Source organism: Bombina bombina, chromosome 5 (genome assembly GCF_027579735.1).
Source record: "Bombina bombina isolate aBomBom1 chromosome 5, aBomBom1.pri, whole genome shotgun sequence".
NCBI lineage: Eukaryota > Metazoa > Chordata > Amphibia > Anura > Bombinatoridae > Bombina > Bombina bombina.
In genome coordinates, this window is record NC_069503.1 from 231,596,616 (window position 1) to 231,621,967 (window position 25,352).

At 37.7% G+C, this 25,352-nt stretch overlaps 1 protein-coding gene across 1 annotated transcript in view; it reads right to left on the bottom strand.

Annotated features, from left to right (window-relative positions):
• Positions 1–576: 576 nt before the first annotated feature.
• The window catches only part of JCAD (junctional cadherin 5 associated), a 204,528-nt gene continuing 179,752 nt past the window's right edge, over positions 577–25,352 (bottom strand). The window contains exon 4 of the mRNA XM_053713893.1: positions 577–5,256. Coding sequence (XP_053569868.1) covers positions 5,222–5,256 — 35 coding nt within the window. The 3' untranslated portion in view covers positions 577–5,221. The remainder of the gene's footprint in view (positions 5,257–25,352) is intronic.

Sequence of the window (25,352 nt, forward strand, 5' to 3'; positions counted from 1 at the left end):
AATCTGTTGGCACTCTACAAATACCTGATAATAATAATAATAATATATGAGTCAGTTCTAAATGGTTGTAGGAAAATAATCTTGAATTTCAGCTGTTAGGCTAAATCTATATTTTCATCAAAGGTTAAAACAAAAAAGATACATAAGACATCTCTATGCTAAATGTACAACCCAACTTGCATTTCTAGATTGCCCCAATATCTCTTATCAATGAAGCCAATAGACCTGCCAAAACATTTCTCATATGTGCTTGAGTTTGTCCAGGCTTAAAATCTACTGCAGTAATTAATTCATTTAAAACCCATGGGATCAAGGGAAGCCTTTAAGTAAAGTGATGGAGAAAAGCAAAAAGAGAAACTACCTAATTGTTCTGGAATGTTTTTCTTTTATAATCATTATATTGAATAACTTTGCACCAACAGAGTACAACAAATGACCTGAGATAACAGTGAGATCTATGTTCTTTAAAAAAAAATAAAAAAAAATAATACTGTAGGTTCAGAAATGGCATAATAGAATGTTAAAGTTAAACAGAAATACTATTGTAGCACAAACAGACAAATCAGTCAGACTACATTTATTTAATATACGTTTTTATTTGGCAACTTTGTGGCATGTGTACACATTAGAAAAATAGACCATATTTTGTAAAAAGCAATAGATATTTTGTTTAAATGAGCGCTCTTACTGACATTTGCATACAAATAAATTTCTTTCTACAATATAGAAAACAAAATAGGTCACGTCAAGTGCAAAATATCAGTGGTACTGAAATTCAGCTGAAATGAATAGATATCATACATTTTTATTAATGTATAGGTGTATATTAAGGACTACACATTTCATCCATTTTATAAGATAATCTAAGTAAAAAAATACTTCTAACAAAAGCAGTCATAAGTGAATCAGCTAAATTTAAAAATACAACCCGGGAATGGTCAGTGTTTGTCTCCAACTGCACATAAAGCAGGCGTTCAACCTTTTACCTTTCTTTAATACAACAAAGTAGACAATGGAATTGAGTTTTGCAGCATAACCTACAGCATATCGGACACATTGAGTGAGAGCTATGAGTTTGAGAATCTCCAAAATCTGTTAAAGACATTACTAAAGTGATTTGCTGAGAATAACCTGCCCTATAGTCCAGTGGATTTTACTGTAACCTTCAAACAGTAATATTGTGTCCCAATATAGATCAGAATCAAATGATACTTTTCACCTTTCTATGATAATTTCAGGAAGAAATCTGTATTGACTATGTACACATTTAATATTCTGCTGTATTAAATAGATTATTAGAACCAAGGCTAGAATATTAAATGCTTCATGCTTACAGAAAGTGCATTATTAAAAAGAAATAAAATATTCACACAGTTTGTGTCTAATTATGGGAGGAATTGACCTCATAATGTTTGAGTAATACTGAAATATATCAACATATTCCATATTCTGTACTTGTGCAGTATACTCCCCTAGAGGGTAAAGTAAACTAAAATATTACATCTAATCATTCATAAGGAAGAAAAAACATACAAAAATCATAATGGAAGACATATGTCTATCACACTAGTGTAGTCAGCTAGAACAGTGTTCATTTTATTCCACGTTATAAATGTAATATAGTCCTCAACAGGGTTGTCCAAACCTTTCACAAGAAATTTCTTCCTCACTTTTAGGGACAATGAACAAATATCAGAAATTGTGTGTGTATGTATATATATATTTGTATACATATATATGTATAAACAATTTCTAGTATTTGTTCTTTGTCCCCATGTCCCTAAAAGTGAGGATAAAAGGAAGAATATATATACATAAGCAAACTTGTAATAAACATTTAGTCTTGTTTTGACTTACACAAGTACCATTATCTGCCTGGTACTATTGTACAGACCCAAACAGACACACACACAGGATATCCTCCAATTTTCTGTCTCCTTCATTCCTTATTTCAACAACATTCTCATATCTACCAGTACATTTGGTACATGAAGATCAAAGTGCTTTAAAATTACCTCCTTAGATCAAAGAAGTGCCAGATAAACAAAATAAACATTTGAAGGCTGCCCTATGAGACCCTAGGCTGGGATGAAACTGGTCTTTAACATATAACTTAAACCACTTTAAAAAGAGAGCCTAATGTATTATTGTGTATGGTGCAAAGCCAAAACCAGCTTCAGTACATATCGATGCATTAATTTTAGGGGGAGATTAAAGCACTCCACTTCTCAATTATTTTTTGTGCAAAGGAAATTGATGTTGATCAAAATCATTTAGAAAAGCTAATCAAATGATTGTGCAGAAATATTATTAAAGGGATACTCAAGTCAAAATTAAACTTTCATTATTCAGATAGAGCACACAATTTTAAACAACTTTCCAATTTACTTCCATTATCTAAATGTGCAGAATATTTTGATATGCAAGATTAACAGAATATACGTATATGCATTTTGTGATTGGTTGATGGCTGTCACATGATGCAGTGGGAGGGAAAATAGAGCTAACTTTAAAATCTACTACTCATATGAAACTCAAACTAAGTGCTATTGCATACTGTGTTTAGAGGTTATTTAAACCTTTCTAAATGATTGTGGTCAACATAAAATTATTTCAAAATAGTGCTTTTCAATTGTTTGAACAACCAAAGCAGCTCAAAGGAATTCTCCATTATTTAAGAAGACGATTGTCAAAATGCACATTAAAAAAGTGCTCAATTAAAGAAAGTGTACAGGTAGGTGTCTCTGCATTAAAAATTAATTTAAAAAAATCTAAGGTCTGCAATTCTACTCAATCTTGGAACAATCAGACCATATCCTCACAAACTGCATTTCATGTCCAGTATCTACCTATTATACTTGTTAAACTATGTTTGTTATATTATTTTTCATACAGGAGAAGAAACAAAAAAATTGCATAACATTTGTTATTAAATCTTCTATGACAGAGCTGTGCATTTGTTTTTGTTTGTTTTTTCCTTGACATGCATATAACCCTCACAGTTTGTATTCAATAGAAAATTAACAGTCAAAAAGAGTTTTACTATTCAATGTTCCAACACAATAGTCTGTTCAGTTTTTACACACTTATCTATAAAACATACTTCCTAGCATTTCAGAATTTGTGCCTGGGACTGTATATAAGAGATGGTGTATAAGGAATGGATATGTGTGGTACAGGGGCAGAAGGTCAGAGTCTGGGTAATTCTAAGGCAGGATTTAGGTAGTCTGAATGGAGTATTAAAAGTATGGACAGGGTTTTTGCAAATCCATAGGGAAATTAGGAGAAAGTCCTAGATTCAAATATTTTTTTATTTCAAGAGAAATATTGGAAAGTAGCTTGGGTGTTCCCCCCCCCCCACCCCGTTTACATTCAGAGAAGGAGCTGTATTAATCTGAAGAAAAAAACAAAACACGATGCACTGTGATAATTTTATAACTTTTGGTATTTTTTAGCTTTTCGAGTAGGTAATCACAGAAAAAGAAAAAAAATGGGTATTGCACGATTTTCAAGTAGGTTTCTAAAGGATTTTTAGAGATCTTCACAAAATTAAAATATATGCAGTCAAAACAAAAACATGACAAATTACATTCTGTTAATTACTGCTTAATATGGTTGTTTGCAGCTTTTCACTTAAAGGGATAGTAAACCCAAATATTTTCTTTCATGATTCACATTTGAGCATGCAATTTTAAGTAACTTTTTCATTTACTCCTATTATCAATTTTTCTTCGTTCTCTTGCTATCTTTATTTGAAAAAGCAGGCCTATTTTTGGTTCAGTACCCTGGATAGGGCTTGCTGTTTGTTGGCTATATTTAGTCATCCAATCAGCAAGCGCAACTCAGGTTCTGAACCTAAAATGTTCGGCTCCAAAGCTTTATTCCTGCTTTTTCAAATAAAGATACCAAGAGAACGAAGAAAATTTGATAATATGAGTAAATTAGAAAGTTGCTTAAAATTGCCTGCTCTATCCGAATCATAAAACAAAAATAATTGGGTTTAGTATCCCTTTAAGCAATGCTATTAAATAAATGATGGTCATTTTTTGTGTGCAATTAATAATTTTATATTAATAATTAGAATAAATTCATCCATATATAATTTGTGATAGGAACTTTCATTATAGCTTTTAATAAAAAATATATCTATAGACTCCATTGGAAAACTTAAAAAAAAAAAAAAAAAGCAAAAAAGAAATCTGTAGAGAAAAGACCTACAATTAATTTACTGATCGATTGGAAAAGCGCTGTAAAACTGCCCACTAGCTAAGTAATGGGGATGTTTTTTGGTTAAAATGTATTTAACAACCACTAGATAAATGATTTATTGTGGGGTTTGCAAATGGACTGGAATGGGCTTGAATTATAAAATCAATTTGATAAAACATCAGATAAACACTTGGTTGGATAGAAATCTAGGTCATAGGTAGCAGAAAGTCGGACGACAATACTATTGTCCCAATCTAGGACTGGGTTGTATACTAGGATCTAAAAAAAAGTGTTCAATAAAGCTTCATACAGCTTTCAAAATAAAAAGATAACCTCAAATCAGTCATAATCCTTTATGTGCTGTATGTGTATTTCATGCATCATTCACTTTTATGTAATAAGCTAATCAAACAAGATGCATGTATGTTGCCGGAACCCTTTAAATCCAGTTATAGCATATTATATGCCCAGTATATGGCAAACTATGAATAGGCAAAGAAATGTAACATCTCATTATACTTCCTATAAGGAAATCATATTTTCTAGAAGAATACTCATCGATGTTGATACATTCAAAAGGTTAGAGAAATGTTTACTAGTCTCTAGTATTTTGCTCAAAGTGCTCAGTTCAAAGCTACATTCAAGAGAACTGCAACACATCACTGAGTTTAGAATGTTTGTCACATATTGTTTACGTTAACAAACATCATTGGTAAAAATTCCAGTGGCAATCTTCTCAGTGTGCTTATGAAAAAAACTAAACTAAATTCAAAGCAAATTAGCCATCTGAGAAATGGAACTGGGTACATCACAGCTGAGTAATGTGTTTTGGCAGTATTAAAGGCAGTGTGAGTATGCCATAAATAACGAATAAGAATAAAAACACACACACACAAATTATATATGCATAATATGTGTCCTGTTGAACAAAACAGAAATCTGTAGTCCATTCTCTTCATGTTACTTGACATCATATATGAGCACAGTCCTTGTTAGTTTATTTTACTGATAGTTAAACTCTTTCCACTCTGGCAGGATCATATGAATCTGAAAAATATAAAAGTACAAGCGGTGGTGAATTTAAAAACCATATAAAACTGCAAGTTCAGCAACATAATATCCTAACACAATAATACATTTTATTACTTCTGAAACAGATACTCTATTTAGTACTGTGGTATAAATGTAAAGGGACAGTAAACTGCTTGAGATTTCGATATAAAATGTTTAGTTATGCCTTATAAAACAACTTTGCATTGTACATAGATTATTTATTTTGTCCCCTTTTCACATACCACTGAAAATTGTGCATTTTCTAATCTTCACTGGCTTCCTCTAGCCTCCAGAATAAAACAAAAAATCCTGACCCATTCCAGGGTCTCAGTAATACTGTTCCCCCTATATCTCTGACGTTGTCTCCAGATACTCTCCCTCCTGTCCCCTCCTTCACTCTCTTGATACCTCCTCACATTCCGACTACAGGACTTCTCCAGAATGTCTCCTAACTGGTGGAACATTCTGTCTCCCTCCACAAAACTCTCCCCTAGTTTTCAAAGCTTCATGCTCTCCTTAAAGACTCTTCAGGATGCATACAATGTACACTAAACTTTTCTTATCTCAGTTACTTCCCTCTATTGTGATCCCCTTGATGTAAGTTGATTTACAACAGGGAATCTCCTCCACCCATTAGCTCTTTTAAATGCTACCTTACATGTGCATGGAAGAAAAACATTTTTATCCGAAAGATTTATTTTAGATTTTTTCCAATGTTCAGATCGGCCAAATGTCATCCATGCAGGCATTTGGTTCAGACTAATATTGAATTAGAATTTGTTACCATTATTTCTAATGGGAACAGCTAATATACACCTAGATTACGAGTTTTGCGTTTGTGTTTTAACGCTGAAAAAATGGCCATTTCAACGTTAAAACAGCAACGCAGCCATTACGAGTCTTGTCGTTCTAGCTGTACCGCAAGCCTTTTAGCCTGTAACGCAACGTCAGTCCCCCACTCAAAAAATGACGTTTTTGCATAGGATTTCCATAGCGCTGCCATTACAAGTTTCGCGGTCAGGCTAAAAAGCTTGCGTTACAGCCTATAACGACACGATCCATTTCGCAATCTGAGAGCAGTAGTTATGAGTTTTACGCAACAAAACTGTTACACAAAACTCATAACTAAACTGCTATAAAGTACACTAACACCCATAAACTACCTAATAATCCCTAAACTGAGGCCCTCCAGCATTTTAAAGTTATTAACCTCTAATCTGCCCCTCCTGACATTGCCACCACTAATAAAATATATTAACCCATATTCTGCCGCTCCCCGACATCGTCGCCACTATACTAAAGTTATTAACCCCTATTCCCCCGCACCCCAACATCGCCCACACTATAATAAATACATTAACCCCTATTCCGCCACTCCCCGACATCCCCGCCACTAAATAAAGTTATTAACCCCTAAACCTCTTGCCTCCCACATCACTACCACTAAATAAACCTATTAAACCCTAAGCCGCCAGCCCCCTACATCACCAAAAACTAAATTAAACTATTAACCCCTAAACCACAAACCCTTAACTTTAAATTAAAATTACAATATCCCTATCTGAAAATAAATAAAAACTTACCTGTGAAATTGCATAAACCTAAGTTTAAGCTATAAATTTAACTAACATAACTATTATACTCAATTTAAAATAACTATTATACTCAATTTAAAATAACTATTATACTCAATTTAAAATCTACAGTTACAAAAAATTAAAAATACTAAATTACAAAAAATAACAAACAAAATTATCCAAAATAAAAACAATTACACCTAATCTAAAAGCCCTATCAAAATAAAAAAGCCCCCCCAAAATAAAAAATAAAAAACAAATGTGTAAAGAAATACTCCACTGGCTTTAAAGGATCCGCTCTGCTTACAGTAGCTGTAGAAATAAAGGAAAGGTCTCACCTTCGATCGCCTTCTATGCTGCCCTGATGACTCCGTCTCTCCGGTACCCGTTCTCACCACTTAGCCGTGGTTGCGGGATTCTTCCGACGGCGTCTGACGTCACTCCCTCGTGACCGCACCTGACCAATCACTGGGCAGATCTAGCGAACTGGTATCTGACGACTTTCCAGCTCCTACCGATCCTGGCAGAAGGGTGTAAATACGGATACCCGGAGCTCTCACGGGTAAGCTGGGGCTTCTCGCCCTCTTGCAGCAAGCAACGGCCCTTTTCCCTGGCCGAACTATATCAAACAGATTGAGAATGCCGCTTTTGAATGAAACTTCATGCTTTATTAATTATAATTTAAAAACTTGGTGCCAGCGTGCAGTAACAAGTATTTTAAAACAGTTGCTTTGTCACAAACAGGCCAGTCTGACGCGTTTCGGTTGGTATGCCTTATTCATAGACTTAATTCAATTAATTCACCTGTGGGGCTTTAAATGCCCCCTCACAATCTGACTGGTTGCCTGGAAAAGTGTCTAAGCTCACTCCTCCCTAATGCTTGTCAGACATTGGTCGTATTTAAATGTGAGGGAACCAGTGATACCTATTTTCCATCACTTACCAAAGGTGCACAAGTCCATCAAGGATGTGAAGGGCAGACCGATCGTCTCGGGGATCGGTTTGCTCTTCGAAAATCTGTCAAATTGGATTGAATCCCTGTTGCAACCACTGGTGTGGAGGTTGCCTACCTTCCTCAGAGACACTAAGCATTTGCTAAACTGTGTGGGAAAGATTATGTGGTGCTCTGAATATAGTTGGCTCACGGTGGACGTGGTGGGATTATATTCCGCCATTCCACATGATAAGGGCCTACAGGCTATCAGATACATGCTAGACTATCTGAGTGACTACTCGCTTGAACTAAGGGATTACATTGTGCGGGTCATTGAATTCCTGCTTGATCACAACTTTTTCAGCTTCAATGGACATTTTTGTCTGCAAAGGCGTGGGACGTTGATGGGAGCTAAATTTGCCCCAGCCTATGCCAATTTGTTCATGGGCTGGTGGGAGCTGTCCCACGTCTTTGCAGATACGAATCCCTTTGGTGAACAGATAGTGGGCTACAAGCGCTATATAGACGACCTGCTGTTTATTTGGGTAGGCAGCAGGGAACAAAGTGAACAGTTTGTGTCATACCTCAATTGTAACGATGTGGGCTTGTCTTTCACTTTTTGTTTTGACAAGACAAAGGTGGACTACCTTGATATCACACTAATAGGTGATGCCGTTGCTGGTGGGGTTAAGACAAAACTCTTCACTAAGCCAATTTCGGCAAATTCGCTCATTCAAGCTTGAAGTAGTCACCCACGCCATATGCATTATGGGGTGGCGAAGGGTCAGCTCATCAGGGCAAAACATAATTGCTCTGATGAGTCAGACTTTGTAACAGAAAGTAAGGCTCTTATGAAAAAACTGAGAGAAAGGGGATATAAATTTGTGACAAAGCAGCTGTTTTAAAATACTTGTTACTGCACGCTGGCACCAAGTTTTTAAATTATGATTAATAAAGCATGAAGTTTCATTCAAAAGCGGCATTCTCAATCTGTTTGTAAAAAATAAAAAACCCTAGCCTACAATACACTACCAATAGCCCTTAAAAGGGCCTTTTGTAGGGAAGAGCCCTAAAAAAATCAGCTCTTTTCCCTGTAAAAAAATACAAAGACCCCCAACAGTAAAACCCACCACCCAACCAAACCCTAAAAATAAAAAAACTAACTCTAAAAAAACCCTAAGCTACCCATTGCCCTGAAAAGGGCATTGCCCTTAAAGCTCTTTTTCTTGCTCTTAAAAGGGCATTCAGCTCTTTTAAGACAAGCCCAAACCCTAACCCCTCCTTAGGTACTCACAGTTGCTGAAGTCCAGCTTGAACGATCTTCATCCCAGCGGCTCCATCTTCATCCATCAAGGGACCGGCATCAACGATTTAAGCAGCTATTGAATGATCCTGATTCAAATCAGCCAATAGGAATGAGAGCTGCTTAAATCCTATTGGCTGATTTGAACAGCCAAGAGGATTTTAGCAGCTCTAATTCCTATTGGCTGATTTAAATATTTCAGCCAATAGGAATGCAATGGTACCCCCAGTATAAAAGGAGTACCTTGCATTTGAATCCTCAGTGTGCGGTAGACGATAGCATGAAGAGGACCTCCACGTCGGATTGATGGACCTCCACCTGGACCTCCACCTTGGACCTTCGCCTGGACCTTCATCTCCTTGCATCGACCGCTCCGCCTCCACAGGGATGAAGAAGATGCCGGTCCCTCGATGGATGAAGATGGAGCTGCCTGCATGAAGATGGAGCCGCTGGGATGAAGATCGTTCAAGCTGGACTTCAGCAACTCTGAGTACCTAAAGATGGGTTAGTGTTAGGTTTTTTAAGGTTTTTTGGGGTGTTTTTTTTAGATTAGGATTTGGGCTTGTCTTAAAAGAGCTGAATGCCCTTTTAAGGGCAATGTCAATACAAAAGCACTTTTCAGGGCAATTGGTAGATAAGGTTTTTTTTTTAGTTAGGTTTTTTATTTTGTGGGTTGGGGGGTGGGGGGTTGTAATGTTAGGGGGTGTTTGTTTTTATTTTTTAGCAAAAGAGCTGTTTTCTTTAGGGCAATGCCCTACAAAAAGCCCTTTTAATGGCTATTGGTAGCTAAATATAGATTAGGGTTCTTTTATTTTAGGGTGTTTTTTTTTAACAGGATATTAGAATAGGAATAATTTTTATTATTTTGTATAATTCGTTTGTTTTAGAATAGCCATTTTTTATTTTTAATGGGCAGCAAAAGAGCTGAATGCTCTTTGAATTTAAGGTTTTTTGGGGTGTTTTTTTTTAGATTAGGATTTGGGCTTGTCTCAAAAGAACCGAATGCCCTTTTAAGGGCAAGAAAAAGAGCTGAATGCCCTTTTAAGGGCAAAGCCCATACAAATGCCCTTTTCAGGGCAATGGGTAGATTAGGTTTAACTTTATTTTTATTTTGTTGGTTTGGGGGGTGGGGGTTTGTATACTGTTAGGGAGTGTTTGTTTTTCTTTTTTAGAAAAAGAACTGATTTCTTTAGGGCAATGCCCTACAAAAGGCACTTTTAAGGGCCCTTGGTAGTTTATTATAGATTAGGGTTTTTTATTTTTGGGTGTTTTTTTTTTTTTAAACAGGGTGTTAGAATAGAAATAATTTTTATTGTTTTGGATTATTTCGTTTGTTATTTTTTGTAATGGTAGTTTTTTTTTGTAATTTTAGTGTTTTTTATTTTTAGTAATGTTATTTTTTTGTAATGTGAGGTTTTAGTGTAAGGCAGCTTAGGTTTTACTTTTATTTCACAGGTAATTTTCTATTTATTTTAACTAGGTAGTTAGTAAATAGTTCATAACTATTTACTAACTAGTCTACCTAGTTAAAAACCCAAGCTAGCTACAATATAACTATCAGTTATATTGTAGCTAGCTTAGGTTTCATTTTTAATTCACAGGTAAGTTTGTATTTAGTTTTAAATAGGCATTATTTAGTTAATAATTGTAACTTTAATTTAGGTCTATTTTAATTATATTAAAGTTAGGGGTGTTAGGTTTAGGGTTACGGTTAGGTTTAGGGGTTAATATAGTTTGATTTAGGTTGTTGCAATGTGGGGGCTTGGTTTAGGGGTTAATAAATTTATTTAGGGGCATTGATGTGGGAGGCCAGAGGTTTAGGGTTTAAAAACTTTATTTAGTGGCGATGTCGGGAAGTGGCGGAATAGGGGTTAATACATTTATTTTCGTGGCGGCGATATTGGGAGCGGCTGATTAGTGTTAATGATATTATGTAGGTGTCAGCGATGTTAGGGGCAGCATATTAGGGGTGTTTAGACTAGGGGTTTATGTTAGGGTGTTTTTTTTAGATAAATTGACCAACAAAGAGAGAACACTGGATAGAAAAAAAAAACTCTTTATTTTCTTAAAAGCACATGAAAAACAGGTTATAGCTGTGAACCTCGGAGAATAGTAGTAGGTGCGGGTATCCACGTACACTGTGGTTGACGCGTTTCGGCTTCTGCCGTAGTCGTAGCTATCAGGTTCTTGTGCTTACACCTTTTTAAATGCTAAAACACTTTCTTATTGGTTAAAACAAAAACATGTGAATAAACACACACCTACACCTATGTGTTAAAAATACGCCCTTAAGGAGGGCTCTAAATTATTAACTCTTTATCAAATGTCTTGCATACATGACCTCCCTAATGGGAATTATGCTATTCTCCGTTATTCTATTATTACTCCTACCTAATGGCTTCATGTATTTATTGGGAGTTATGGGAAGGTCTTAAGTATCATGATATGTACCTGAAAATAATATGAGGTACTTGGATAAACCTGCTTGATAAATATGTTACTAGGCACTGGTACATTGTTAGTGCCCTTATATTGTCATGGGAAGATAAAAAGGGTCTGCGGTCATCCCTGCCCCTTTTAACCCCTTATATTATCTCCTGTTTATAGCACCTGTTATAACCATTAAGCTAGTCGCTAAGTATATCTGGGTTACTGTGTAATTTATTATATCATACTTTTGCAGGTGAATCCAAAGTTGGGCTTTATTTGTTACTTATCCTATACCATTTATTAAGTTTGGTCACTTATAAATGTTCCGGATACACAGGCTAATACCAATGATTTATAAGGTTAAATTCGGAATTGAAACTGTTAGGGACCCTGGTATTAAGTCTGTGTATCCAGAATACCTCCCTCTTTGAGAGGATCACTTCTCTATCACCTCCCCTCCTGTCTGTCTTAACCACTTCAATAATGGTCCAGGTAAGAGATTTTGGATCTTTGGCATGTTTTTCTCTGAAATGGCTCACTAGGGGTGTGGTGAGCTCTCTGTGTTTGATATTATTGACATGCTCACGGATTCTGGACCTTACCTCACGTGTAGTTAAGCCTATGTACTGGATGTCACATAAAAACATAATTTATGCTTACCTGATAAATTCCTTTCTCCTGTAGTGTAGTCAGTCCACGGGTCATCCATTACTTATGGGATATTAACTCCTCCCTAACAGGAAGTGCAAGAGGATCACCCAAGCAGAGCTGCTATATAGCTCCTCCCCTCTACGTCACACCCAGTCATTCGACCGAAAACCAAACGAGAAAGGAGAAACTATAGGGTGCAGTGGTGACTGGAGTATAATTTAAAATTTAGACCTGCCATAAAAAACAGGGCGGGCCGTGGACTGACTACACTACAGGAGAAAGGAATTTATCAGGTAAGCATAAATTATGTTTTCTCCTGTTAAGTGTAGTCAGTCCACGGGTCATCCATTACTTATGGGATACCAATACCAAAGCTAAAAGTACACGGATGACGGGAGGGACAGGCAGGATCTTTACACGGAAGGAACCACTGCCTGAAGAACCTTTCTCCCAAAAACAGCCTCCGAAGAAGCAAAAGTGTCAAATTTGTAAAATTTGGAAAAAGTGTGAAGTGAAGACCAAGTCGCAGCCTTGCAAATCTGTTCAACAGAGGCCTCATTTTTAAAGGCCCAAGTGGAAGCCACAGCTCTGGTAGAATGAGCTGTAATTCTTTCAGGAGGCTGCTGTCCAGCAGTCTCATAGGCTAAACGTATTATACTACGAAGCCAGAAGGAGAGAGAGGTAGCCGAAGCCTTTTGACCTCTCCTCTGTCCAGAATAGACGACAAACAGGGAAGAAGTTTGTCGAAAATCTTTAGTTGCCTGTAAATAAAATTTCAGGGCACGGACAACGTCCAGATTGTGCAGAAGTCGTTCCTTCTTTGAGGAAGGATTAGGGCACAATGAAGGAACAACAATCTCTTGATTGATATTCCTGTTAGTGACTACCTTAGGTAAGAACCCAGGTTTAGTACGCAGAACTACCTTGTCTGAATGGAAAATCAGATAAGGAGAATCACAATGTAAAGCAGATAACTCAGAGACTCTTCGAGCCGAGGAAAAAGCCATTAAAAACAGAACTTTCCAAGATAACAGCTTGATATCAATGGAATGAAGGGGTTCAAACGGAACACCCTGTAAAACGTTAAGAACTAAGTTTAAGCTCCATGGTGGAGCAACAGTTTTAAACACAGGCTTAATCCTGGCCAAAGCCTGACAAAAAGCCTGAACGTCTGGAACTTCTGACAGACGTTTGTGTAAAAGGATGGACAAAGCTGAGATCTGTCCCTTTAACGAACTAGCGGATAAACCCTTTTCTAAACCTTCTTGTAGAAAAGACAATATCCTAGGAATCCTAACCTTACTCCATGAGTAACTCTTGGATTCGCACCAATGCAAGTATTTGCGCCATATTTTATGGTAAATTTTCCTGGTAACAGGCTTCCTAGCCTGTATCAAGGTATCAATCACTGACTCCGAGAATCCACGCTTTGATAGAATCAAGCGTTCAATCTCCATGCAGTCAGCCTCAGAGAAATTAGATTTGGATGTTTGAAAGGACCCTGCACCAGAAGGTCCTGTCTCAGAGATAGAGACCATGGTGGACAGGATGACATGTCCACTAGATCTGCATACCAGGTCCTGCGTGGCCACGCAGGCGCTATTAGAATCACCGATGCTCTCTCCTGTTTGATCCTGGCAATCAATCGAGGAAGCATCGGGAAGGGTGGAAACACATAAGCCATGTTGAAGACCCAAGGTGCTGTCAGAGCATCTATCAGAACCGCTCCCGGGTCTCTGGACCTGGATCCGTAATAAGGAAGTTTGGCGTTCTGGCGAGACGCCATGAGATCCAGATCTGGTTTGCCCCAACGCCGAAGTATTTGGGCAAAGACCTCCGGATGAAGTTCCCACTCCCCCGGATGAAAAGTCTGGCGACTTAGATAATCCGCTTCCCAGTTCTCCACGCCTGGGATGTGGATCGCTGATAGGTGGCAAGAGTGAGACTCTGCCCAGTGAATTATCTTTGAGACTTCCATCATTGCTAGGGAACTCCTTGTCCCTCCCTGATGGTTGATGTAAGCCACAGTCGTGATGTTGTCCGACTGAAACCTGATGAACCTCAGAGTTGCTAACTGAGGCCAAGCCAGAAGGGCATTGAAAACTGCTCTTAATTCCAGAATATTTATAGGAAGGAGACTCTCCTCCTGAGTCCAAGATCCCTGAGTCTTCAGGGAATTCCAGACAGCGCCCCAACCTATCAGGCTGGCGTCTGTTGTTACAATCGTCCAATCTGGCCTGCTGAAGGGCATCCCCTTGGATAGATGTGGCCGAGAGAGCCACCATAGAAGAGAATTTCTGGTCTCTTGATCCAGATTCAGCATAGGGGACAAATCTGAGTAATCCCCATTCCACTGACTTAGCATGCACAATTGCAGTGGTCTGAGATGCAGGCGTGCAAAGGGTACTATGTCCATTGCCGCTACCATTAAGCCGATTACCTCCATGCATTGAGCCACTGACGGGTGTGGAATGGAATGAAGGACCCGGCAAGCATTTAGAAGTTTTGTTAACCTGACCTCTGTCAGATAAATCTTCATTTCTACAGAATCTATAAGAGTCCCTAAGAAGGGAACTCTTGTGAGTGGCAATAGAGAACTCTTTTCTTCGTTCACTTTCCTCCCATGTGACCTTAGAAATGCCAGTACTAACTCTGTATGAGACTTGGCAGTTTGGAAACTTGACGCTTGTATCAGAATGTCGTCTAGGTACGGAGCTACCGATTCCTCACGGTCTTAGTACCGCCAGAAGAGAACCCAGAACCTTTGTAAAGATTCTTGGAGCAGTAGCTAACCCGAAGGGAAGAGCTACAAACTGGTAATGCCTGTCTAGGAAGGCAAACCTTAGATACCGGTAATGATCTTTGTGAATCTGTATGTGAAGGTAGGCATCCTTTAAATCCACTGTGGTCATGTACTGACCCCTTTGGATCATGGGTAAGATTGTCCGAATAGTTTCAATTTTGAACGATGGAACTCTTAGGAATTTGTTTAGGATCTTTAAATCCAATATTGGTCTGAAGGTTCCTTCTTTCTTGGGAACCACAAACAGATTTGAGTAAAACCCTTGTCCGTGTTCCGACCGCGGAACCGGGTGGATCACTCCCATTAGTAAAAGATCTTGTACACAGCGTAGAAACGCCTCTTTCTTTATCTGGTTTGTTGACAACCTTGAAAGATGAAATCTCCCTTTTGGAGGAGAAGTTTTGAAGTCCAGAAGATATCCCTGAGATATGATCTCCAACGCCCAGGAATCCTGGACATCTCTTGCCCAAGCCTGGGCGAAGAGAGAAAGTCTGCCCCCTACTAGATCCGTTTCCGGATTGGGGGCCCTCACTTCATGCTGTCTTAGGGGCAGCAGCAGGTTTTCTGGCCTGCTTGCTCTTGTTCCAGGTCTGGTTAGGTTTCCAGCCTTGTCTGTAGCGAGCAACAGTTCCTTCCTGTTTTGGAGCAGAGGAAGTTGATGCTGCTCCTGCCTTGAAGTTACGAAAGGCACAAAAATTAGACTGTCTAGCCCTTGGTTTGGCTCTGTCTTGAGGCAGGGCATGGCCCTTACCTCCCGTAATGTCAGCGATAATTTCTTTCAAACCGGGCCCGAATAATGTCTGCCCCTTGAAAGGTATGTTAAGCAATTTAGATTTAGAAGTCACATCAGCTGACCAGGATTTTAGCCACAGTGCTCTGCGCGCCTGAATGGCGAATCCGGAATTCTTAGCCGTAAGTTTAGTTAAATGTACTACGGCATCAGAAATAAATGAATTAGCTAGCTTAAGAGCTTTAAGCTTGTGTGTAATCTCATCCAATGGAGCTGTGTCAAGGGTCTCTTCCAGAGACTCAAACCAAAATGCCGCCGCAGCCGTGACAGGCGCAATGCATGCAAGGGGTTGCAGTATAAAACCATGTTGAACAAACATTTTCTTAAGGTAACCCTCTAACTTTTTATCCATTCGATCTGAAAATGCACAGCTATCCTCCACCGGGATAGTGGTACGCTTAGCTAAAGTAGAGACTGCTCCCTCCACCTTAGGGACCGTTTGCCATAAGTCCCGTGTGGTGGCGTCTATTGGAAACATTTTTCTGAATATAGGAGGGGGTGAGAAAGGCACACCGGGTCTATCCCACTCCTTGTTAACAATTTCAGTAAGTCTCTTAGGTATAGGAAAAACGTCAGTACACGTCAGTACCGCAAAATATTTATCCAACCTACATATTTTCTCTGGGATTGCAACCGTGTTACAATCATTCAGAGCCGCTAACACCTCCCCTAGTAATACACGGAGGTTCTCAAGCTTAAATTTAAAATTTGAAATGTCTGAATCCAGTTTATTTGGATCAGATCCGTCACCCACAGAATGAAGCTCTCCGTCTTCATGTTCTGCAAATTGTGACGCAGTATCAGACATGGCCCTAGCATTATCAGCGCACTCTGTTCTCACCCCAGAGTGGTCTCGTTTACCCCTAAGTTCTGGCAATTTAGATAAAACTTCAGTCATAACATTAGCCATGTCTTGTAAAGTGATTTGTAATGGCCGCCCTGATGTACTTGGCGTTACAATATCACGCACCTCCTGAGCGGGAGATGCAGGTACTGACACGTGAGGCAAGTTAGTCGGCATAACTTCCCCCTCGTTGTCTGGTGAATTTTTCTTAACATGTACAGATTGGCTTTTATTTAAAGTAGCATCAATGCAATTAGTACATAAATTTCTATTGGGCTCCACATTGGCCTTTGAACATATTGCACAAAGAGATTCCTCTGTGTCAGACATGTTTAAACAAACTAGCAATTAGACTAGCAAGCTTGGAAAATACTTTTCAAATGAATTTACAAGCAATATAAAAAACGTTACTGTGCCTTTAAGAAGCACACAAAAAAACTGTCACATTGAGATAACAATGAACCGGTTTAGTTATAGCAATCAATTTTTCACATGAAATGCATTAATTTAGCAAAGGATTGCACCCATTAGCAAATGGATTATTAACCCCTTAATACCAAAAAACGAATAACAAATAAAATAAATACGTTTTTATCACAGTCAAAGCACAGTCTTACAGGTCTGCTGTGAGTGATTACCTCCCTCAAACTAGTTTTGGAGACCCCTGAGCTCTGTAGAGACATCCTGGATCATGCAGGGAGAATAAGGAAGACTGTGACTGAATTTTTAATGCGTAGTAAAAGCGCCAAAATAGGCCCCTCCCACTCATAATACAGCAGTGGGGAAGCTCAGTAAACTGATTTTATTCAAAATAAACGACAGCCAAGTGGAAAATAATGCCCATAAATTTTTCACCAAGTACCTCAGAGAGAAAAACGATTAACCTGCCAGTAAACGTTTTAAATATATGAAATAATAAGAAAAGCCTGTTGCTAGTCGCTATCACTGCAGAAAGGCTATAAGTTATATGTATACCGTATTTTCTTAGTGAAGTGCCATTCCCCAGAAATACTTTAGTGCCAACATACATACATAACAGCCTGATACCAGTTGCTACTACTGCATTTAAGGCTGTACTTACATTATATTGGTATTAGCAGTATTTTCTCAGTCAATTCCATTCCTTAGAAAATAATATACTGCAACATACCTCTTTGCAGGTGAACCCTGCCCGCTGTCCCCTGTTCTGAAGTTACCTCGCTCCTCAGAATGGCAGAGAACAGCAAATGGATCTTAGTTACGTCCGCTAAGATCATACACAAACTCAGGTAGATTCTTCTTCTAATACTGCCTGAGAAGAAACAACACACTCCGGTGCTGTTTAAAACAACAAACTTTTGATTGAAGAAATAAAAACTAAATTTAATAACCACACTCCTCTCACACATCCTATCTATTAGTTAGGTGCAAGAGAATGACTGGGTGTGACGTAGAGGGGAGGAGCTATATAGCAGCTCTGCTTGGGTGATCCTCTTGCACTTCCTGTTAGGGAGGAGTTAATATCCCATAAGTAATGGATGACCCGTGGACTGACTACACTTAACAGGAGAAACACAGCTTAACAGGTATATGTTTTTTTAGGGTAACTTTTTCCCCCATAGACATCAATGGGGCTGCCTTACGGAGCTTTTGATTTCGCGATCGCAGGTGTTCTCTTGGTATCTTTATTTAAAAAGCAAGAATGTAAGTTTAAATGTCGGCCCATTTTTTTGTGAACAACCTGGGTTGTTCTTGCTGATTGGGGATAAACTCACCCACCAATAAACAAGTGCTGTCCAGGGTCTGAACCAAAAATTGTCTGGCTCCTTAGCTTAGATGCCTTCTTTTTCAAATAAAGATAGCAGAGAATGAAGACAAATTGATAATAGGAGTAAATTAGAAAGTTGCTTAAAATTGCATGCTCTATCTGAACCACAAAAGAAAAAAAATTGGGTTCAGTGTCCCTTTAAACTCGTAATGGCAGCGCTATGGAGGGTGAAATAAGGCAACTTTTGTTGCTTTCGTTTCGCACCCTCTATAGCGCAAAACTTGTAATCTAGGTGATAGATAATTAAAGGGACAGTCTAGTCAAAATTAAACTTTCATTATTCAAATAGCGCATGTGATTTTAAACAACTTTATAATTCACTTTTATCATCGAATTTGCTTTGTTCTCTTGGTATTCTTAATTGAAAGCTAAACCTAGGTAGGCTCATATGCTAATTTCTAGGCCTTAGAAAGTTGCCTCTTATCTGAATGCATTTGACAGTTTTCACAGCTAGAGGGCGTTAGTTCATGTGTTCCATATAGATAACATTGTGAGATGGCACTTGATTGGCTAAAATGCAAGTCTGTCAAAAGAACTGAAATAATGGGGCAGTCTGCAGAGGCTTAGATACAAGGTAATCACAGAGATAAAACGTGTATTAATATAAACGTGTTGGTTATGCAAAACTGTGGAATGGCTAATAAAGGGATTATCTATCTTTTTAAACAATAAAAATTCTTGAGTAGACTGTCACTTTAATATTAACAAAAAATGACATTATAGGTTTCAAACAATTAAAAGAACTCTATTTTTCAATGCTAAAAGAACATCTAGTGCCTGGCAAGCTGTCCCTAACATCAGTCATTAGTAATGCTATAACATCATTACAAACAAAGGAGCTTATTAACCAAACAAAGGGCCATATTACAAGTGGAGCTCAAAATTGCGCTTTTGCAAGCTCGATATTTGCGCTCCACTCAGTAAAATGTGCACTGGTATTACAAGTTAAGTGCAATGCGATATCATTGCATGAAAGCTTTGAGCTCACGAGTGCGTGCTTCCATAGTCTCAGATGGGAACCTCATTCTGATGCCGATAGACATGGTACAGAACTTAGCACATCAAAGGGGGTAAGTTGCTCAGCGTTGTTGAGCAGCATATTTAAAATATATATGTATATAAATATATATTTCTGTGTTTATATGTGTACATGCACATATTAACACATACATATATATGTATATGAGCATATAAATATATATTAACAGTTTAAAACATTGTTCCCGTAGACCGCAATGTAAAGGAACGTTTAGTGCCGTTTTTTTTCTAACACCCCACATCCCCTCACTTTAACCCCTTATAACTGCTTTGTTTGTTTTTTTTGTTTTTGTTTTTTTTATAAAGATGCTCATATATATTTTTTTTTTTTAAAAACGAACTATACACTTTTTTTTGGGGGGGTGGGGGGGTGGGGGGCATTCTTTTCATTAACCAGAGATATGATCTCTAGTTAAGGAATTTGAGTGCAAAGTGCTATATCAAGCTCGCGGTAGCATTAACCAGCCACTTGTAATAGCTGGTTATTTACCGTGTGCCAGTAAACGGGCAAATTTGCCCATTTACGGCCACACGTTAAAATTGCGCTCCACTTGTAATCTAGCCCAATATAACTCTTTCCCCCAATTCCTGTGCCTTTTTTTTGTCAAGTAATAATTTGTTTTTTATCTGTTTTGTCCAGTAATGTATTCAACTGTTCGTAAATCAAATTTTCTGATCTCTTGTTAATTTTCTGAACGCTAATTGCTACCGCAAGCTTGCGGTAGCAATAACCAGCCACTTGTAATGGCTGGTTATTTATTGCGCGGCCGTAAACAGCAAATTTGCGCTCCACTTGTAATCTAGTCCTGTGTTAATTTATTTTAAAAATGTTTAGACTTGGCTTATAAATTATTCTATAGCAAGACAATAGTGATGTCTGTAATTACAAGGTGTTTACTGTCCCTTTAAGGCATTAAACAGTATAAAATGAATCAGCCAAAGGACAACATTTACAACCTTTTTAGATTTTAGTTTTAATATTAATAGATTTGGCCAGAAAATGTTCAGATTATCGAAATATTTAATTAGTCAGATCACTAATCTTTAATCTTGAAATAAATTATCACAAAATAAAAATGACAATTTTAAAGCTGAATTTTAATGTATAAATGACCTGCTGTAATTTGTTAATTATTGTCATTTATAACTCAAGCATGTATAACCCCTGCAAAGGAAATAAACACACAGTTAAAGTGTTGCAAGCTTGACACATTTGCTGATTGGCACTCGCCCGCGTGTTGTTTGGGAGCTGGCAACCTTGGGGGACTTTATATGTGTTTAACCCATCTGCAAGGGTTAAAGCCATATTTACCTAGGGTTATAATGCAATAAATGAGAGCACATAAATCCTTCTTGCATCAGAATAATCCCTCAGTCTGCGGAATTCCCTCCAAATATGCAAAACAAACAAAAGTAGAACATACATAGAACATGAAAATAATATTAAATCTATATAGACATTATCTAACTAGCAATGTATCTAACAGAGGGGAAAAGTCACATTAACTTCAAGGAAGGTTTTGGAGGGTTCACAATATCCTTCATGAAAGCAAAATATAAATTGGTGAAAAGGTAAAACATGAATGCTAATTAAAGGGACAGTTTACTTGAAAATGTTTATTGTTTAAAAAGATAGATAATCCCTTTATTACCCATTCCCCAGTTTTCCATAACCAACACAGTTATATTAATACACTTTTTCCTCTGTGATAACCTTGTATCTAAGCCTCTGCAGACTGCCCCCTTATCTCAGTTCTTTTGACAGACTTGCATTTTAGCCAGTCAATGCCCACTAATAAATAACTGCACGTGAGTGAGCACAATGTTATCTATATAGCACACATGAACTAGCGCTGTCTAGCTGTGAAAAACTGTCAAAATGCACTGAGCTAAGAGGCGCCCTTCAACGGCTTAGATATTAGCATAGGAGCCTATCTAGGTTTAGCCTTTAAACAAAGAATACCAAGAGAACAAAGCAAAACGGATGATAAAAATAAACTGGAAAGTTGTTTAAAATGACATGCCCTATCTGAATCATGAAAGTTTCATTTTAACTTCACTGTCCTTTTAATTCAGTATTAATAATTACAGCAAAATCAATTTGAGTACAAAAGAGTACACTAAAAAATAATACCAGTTTGCTGTATATTTGCCATTAACATTTTCGTCTCATTTTAAAAAATGTATATTTATCTGAATGCTTAAAGGACAGTTAAATACAGTAGAATTACACAATCAGCAAGTGCATTATATAAAGGCAATGCAAAAGCACTCTGAATTTTAAATGAGCAGTAGTTTTTTGTTTGTTTTTTTCTGACAAATTATAAAACTTACTTGAACTTGCCGGCCCCCATGTATCATGTGACAGCTATCAGCCAATCACAGACTCATATATAGGGTTGCCAGCAGTCCCCTACAAAAATAATGGGCAATCTGTCAGTGACTAGGAAAAATGGAAGGTGAGGGTCAAACAATGCTTCCCGAAAACTCTACCTGAGCCCACACTCTTGATCCCACCATGTATATTGTTCACAACTAGGCAGTCATTTTACCACTTTACTGATAGTAACATACAATTACCTAGATTATGAGTTTTGCGCTAAACAGTGTTCGAAAATAACGCCAAAGAATTTCCGTTATTGCACCCTCCATAGTGCTGCCATTACGAGTTACTGAAAAGCCTCCTTGTGCTGTGCGTTATAATACGTTAAGCTCCATACCGCACAAAAGCCAAGGGCTGACTTTACGTGCTCGTGCATGCTTTCCCCCATAGACATCAATGGGGAGAAAGTGTTAGAAAAAAAACTAACACCTGCGAACACGGAATTGAGATCGCCGTAACGCAACCCCATTGATGTCTATGGGGAAAAGAAAATTACGTTTAAACCTAACACCCTAACATAAACTCCTAGTCTAAACACCCCTAATCTGCCACTCCCCGACACAATATAAAATTATCAACCCCTAACTGCCACCCCGACATCGCTGACACCAATAAAAGTTATAATCCCCTATTCCGCCACCCCCGACATCGCCGACACTGATAAAAGCTATTAACCCCTATTCCGCCGCTCCCCGAAACAGCCGACACCTAAATAAACCTATAAACCCCAAAACCACCAGCTCCCCACATCACCAACACTATAATAAAGTATTAATCCCTAAACCTCCAGCCCCCCCACATCGTAACTACTAAAGTAAACCTATTAACCCCTATACTGCTGCCCCCCCTACATCGCAAAACACTAAATTAAACTATTAACCCCTAAACCTAACACCCCCTAACTTATTTAAAAAAAATAAAATTACAATATAACTATCTTTAAAAAAATAAAAACTTACCTGTGAAATTAAAAAAACTAAGTTTAAACTATTCTGATAAAATAAAAAAACTAACAAATAAAAACCTAAATTTTAAAAAACCTAACACTACGAAAAAAATAAAAAGATTGAACATTACAAAAAATAATAAACACTAAATTACGAAAAATAAAAAACTCTAAGATTACAGGAAATAATAAACAAATGTATCAAAAATAAAAACAATTACACCTAATCTAATAGCCCTATAAAAAAAAAAAAAAACATCCCCTAGTCTACAATAAACTACCCTTTTAAGGGCAATGACCATACAAAATGCCCCTTTAGGGGCAATGGGAAGCTTAGGAATTTTTAGTTAGGTTTTTTATTTTGAGGGGTTTACTTTTAGGGGGGTCATTTTTTTAAGGTAAAAGAGCTGTTTAACTTAGGGCAATGCCCTACAAAAGGGGGTGTTTTTATTTTGGGGGGGCTTTTTTATTTTTATAGGGCTATTAGATTAGGTGTAATTGTTTTTATTTTTGATAATTTCGTTTATTATTTTCTGTAATCTAAGAGTTTTTTTATTTTTTGTAATTTAGTGTTTATTATTTTTAGTAATGTTAGATTTTTAATTTTTTTGTAGCATTAGGTTTTGTTTAATTTAGGTTTCTAATTGGTAGTTTTTTATTTTATTTAAATAGTTATGTTAGGTTAATTTATAGTTTAAACTTAATTTTTTTTATTTCACAGGTAAGTTTTTATTTTTTTAAAGATAGTTATATTGTAAATTTAATTTAAAGTTAGGGGGGTGTCAGGTTTAGAGGTTAATTTAGTGTTTTGCGATGTGGGGGGCCAGCGGTTTAGGGGTTAATAAGTTTAGTTCAGTAATTACGATGTGGGGGGCTGGAGGTTTAGGGGTTAATACTTTATTATAGTGTTGGCGTTGTGGGGGCCGGTGGTTTAAGGGTTAATAACTTTTATTAGTGTCGGCGGTGTCGGGAGCAGCGGATTAGGGATTAATAATTTTATTCAGTGTCTGTGATGTCGGGGAATGACGGATTAGGGGTTAATAACTTTTATTAGTGTTGGCGATATTGAGGGCGGCGGAATAGGGGTTAATAACTTTTATTAGTGTTGTCATTGTGGGGGCCGGTGGTTTAGGGGTTAATAACTTTTATTAGTGTCGGCGGTGTCAGGAGCAGCGGATTAGGGATTAATAATTTTATTTAGTGTCTGCGATGTTGGGAAGCGGCGGATTAGGGGTTAATAATTTTTATTAGTGTCGGCGATGTCGAGGGCGGCGGAATAGGGGTTAATAACTTTTATTAGTGTTAGCGATGTCGGGGTGGCGGATTAGGGGTTAATAGGTTTATTTAATAGTCGCGATGAGTGTGGGGGGCAGATTAGGGCTTAATAGGTTTATTTAATATGCGCAATGTGGGTGGGCGTCAGATTAGGGGTTAATAAGTTTAATATAGTGTTTGCGATGTGGGAGGGTGGCAGTTTAGGGGTTTATAGGTAGTTTATGGGTGTTAGTGTACTTTGTAACACTTTAGTTATGAGTTTTGTGAAACATTTTTGTTACAAAATACATAACTACTGGCCATTGATGGCAGTATGGATCGTGTCGGTATAGGCTGTAACGCAAGAATTTTAGCCAGACCGTACAACCTGTAATACAGGCGCTATGAAAATCCCGCACTCAAACGTAATTTTTTGTGAGTTGTGTTGCAGGCTAAAATGCTTGCGGTATAGCTATACCGCCACGACTCATACGATACATTCCCCGGCCATTACACGCGCAATGTCCAATTTGTGATTTGACTCCTTGACTAGGAGCTGGTGCCTCAAAAAGTGTGCATATAAAAAGACTGCATCATTTTATAATGAAAGTAAATGGAAAGTCTTTTAAAATGGCATGCTCTATCTGAATCATGAAACTTTAATTTTCTCTTTAGTGACTCTTTTTTTGTAAAAAGCCAACAGATTTTAAAGTCAAAATTAAATTGTTTTTAAACTCACCTCTTTCTCTTGTTAATTTGTGTTAAAACGTAGGATCTTTCTATGACAGCATTCTGAGGAAGCCTCGGGAATGTGCCCTAAGCACTATGGCAGCAGGGTTTCCAACAATGTTTGTTACAAGGTTATACATAGAGTGCCCAAGTCACATGAATGCTCCTGAGCCTACTTATGTATTCTCTCATGGAAAGGAGCTCAATTTCAACAAATGATAGCAAGAAAAAGATGGTGAATTTCTTTATAAATGGGAGTTACTGATTGGTGTAGCATCCCTGGTCCTTTACAGAGGTTTACAATGGGGAAACCTATACTACCTCCCGGTGACTGACAAGAGGAAAAGAACAATCTCTCCCAGGATAAGGTGTCTATGCTATGGCAACCACTGGTTACAATCACATTAACCTTATTACCTGCCAAATCTTCAGTAAACCGGTCTCTTAATCTCAAAACGTTATAATGGCATTTGCCAGCAGATGTGTATTGAGGACGCGCTCCTGCTAGGTTTTTGAATATCTGCCACTGACTATAAATTGTGTCACCTTTTGTTTTTGATAGAGCAGTTAGAGTGTTTACCATGTGGACAGAGGGCTAATC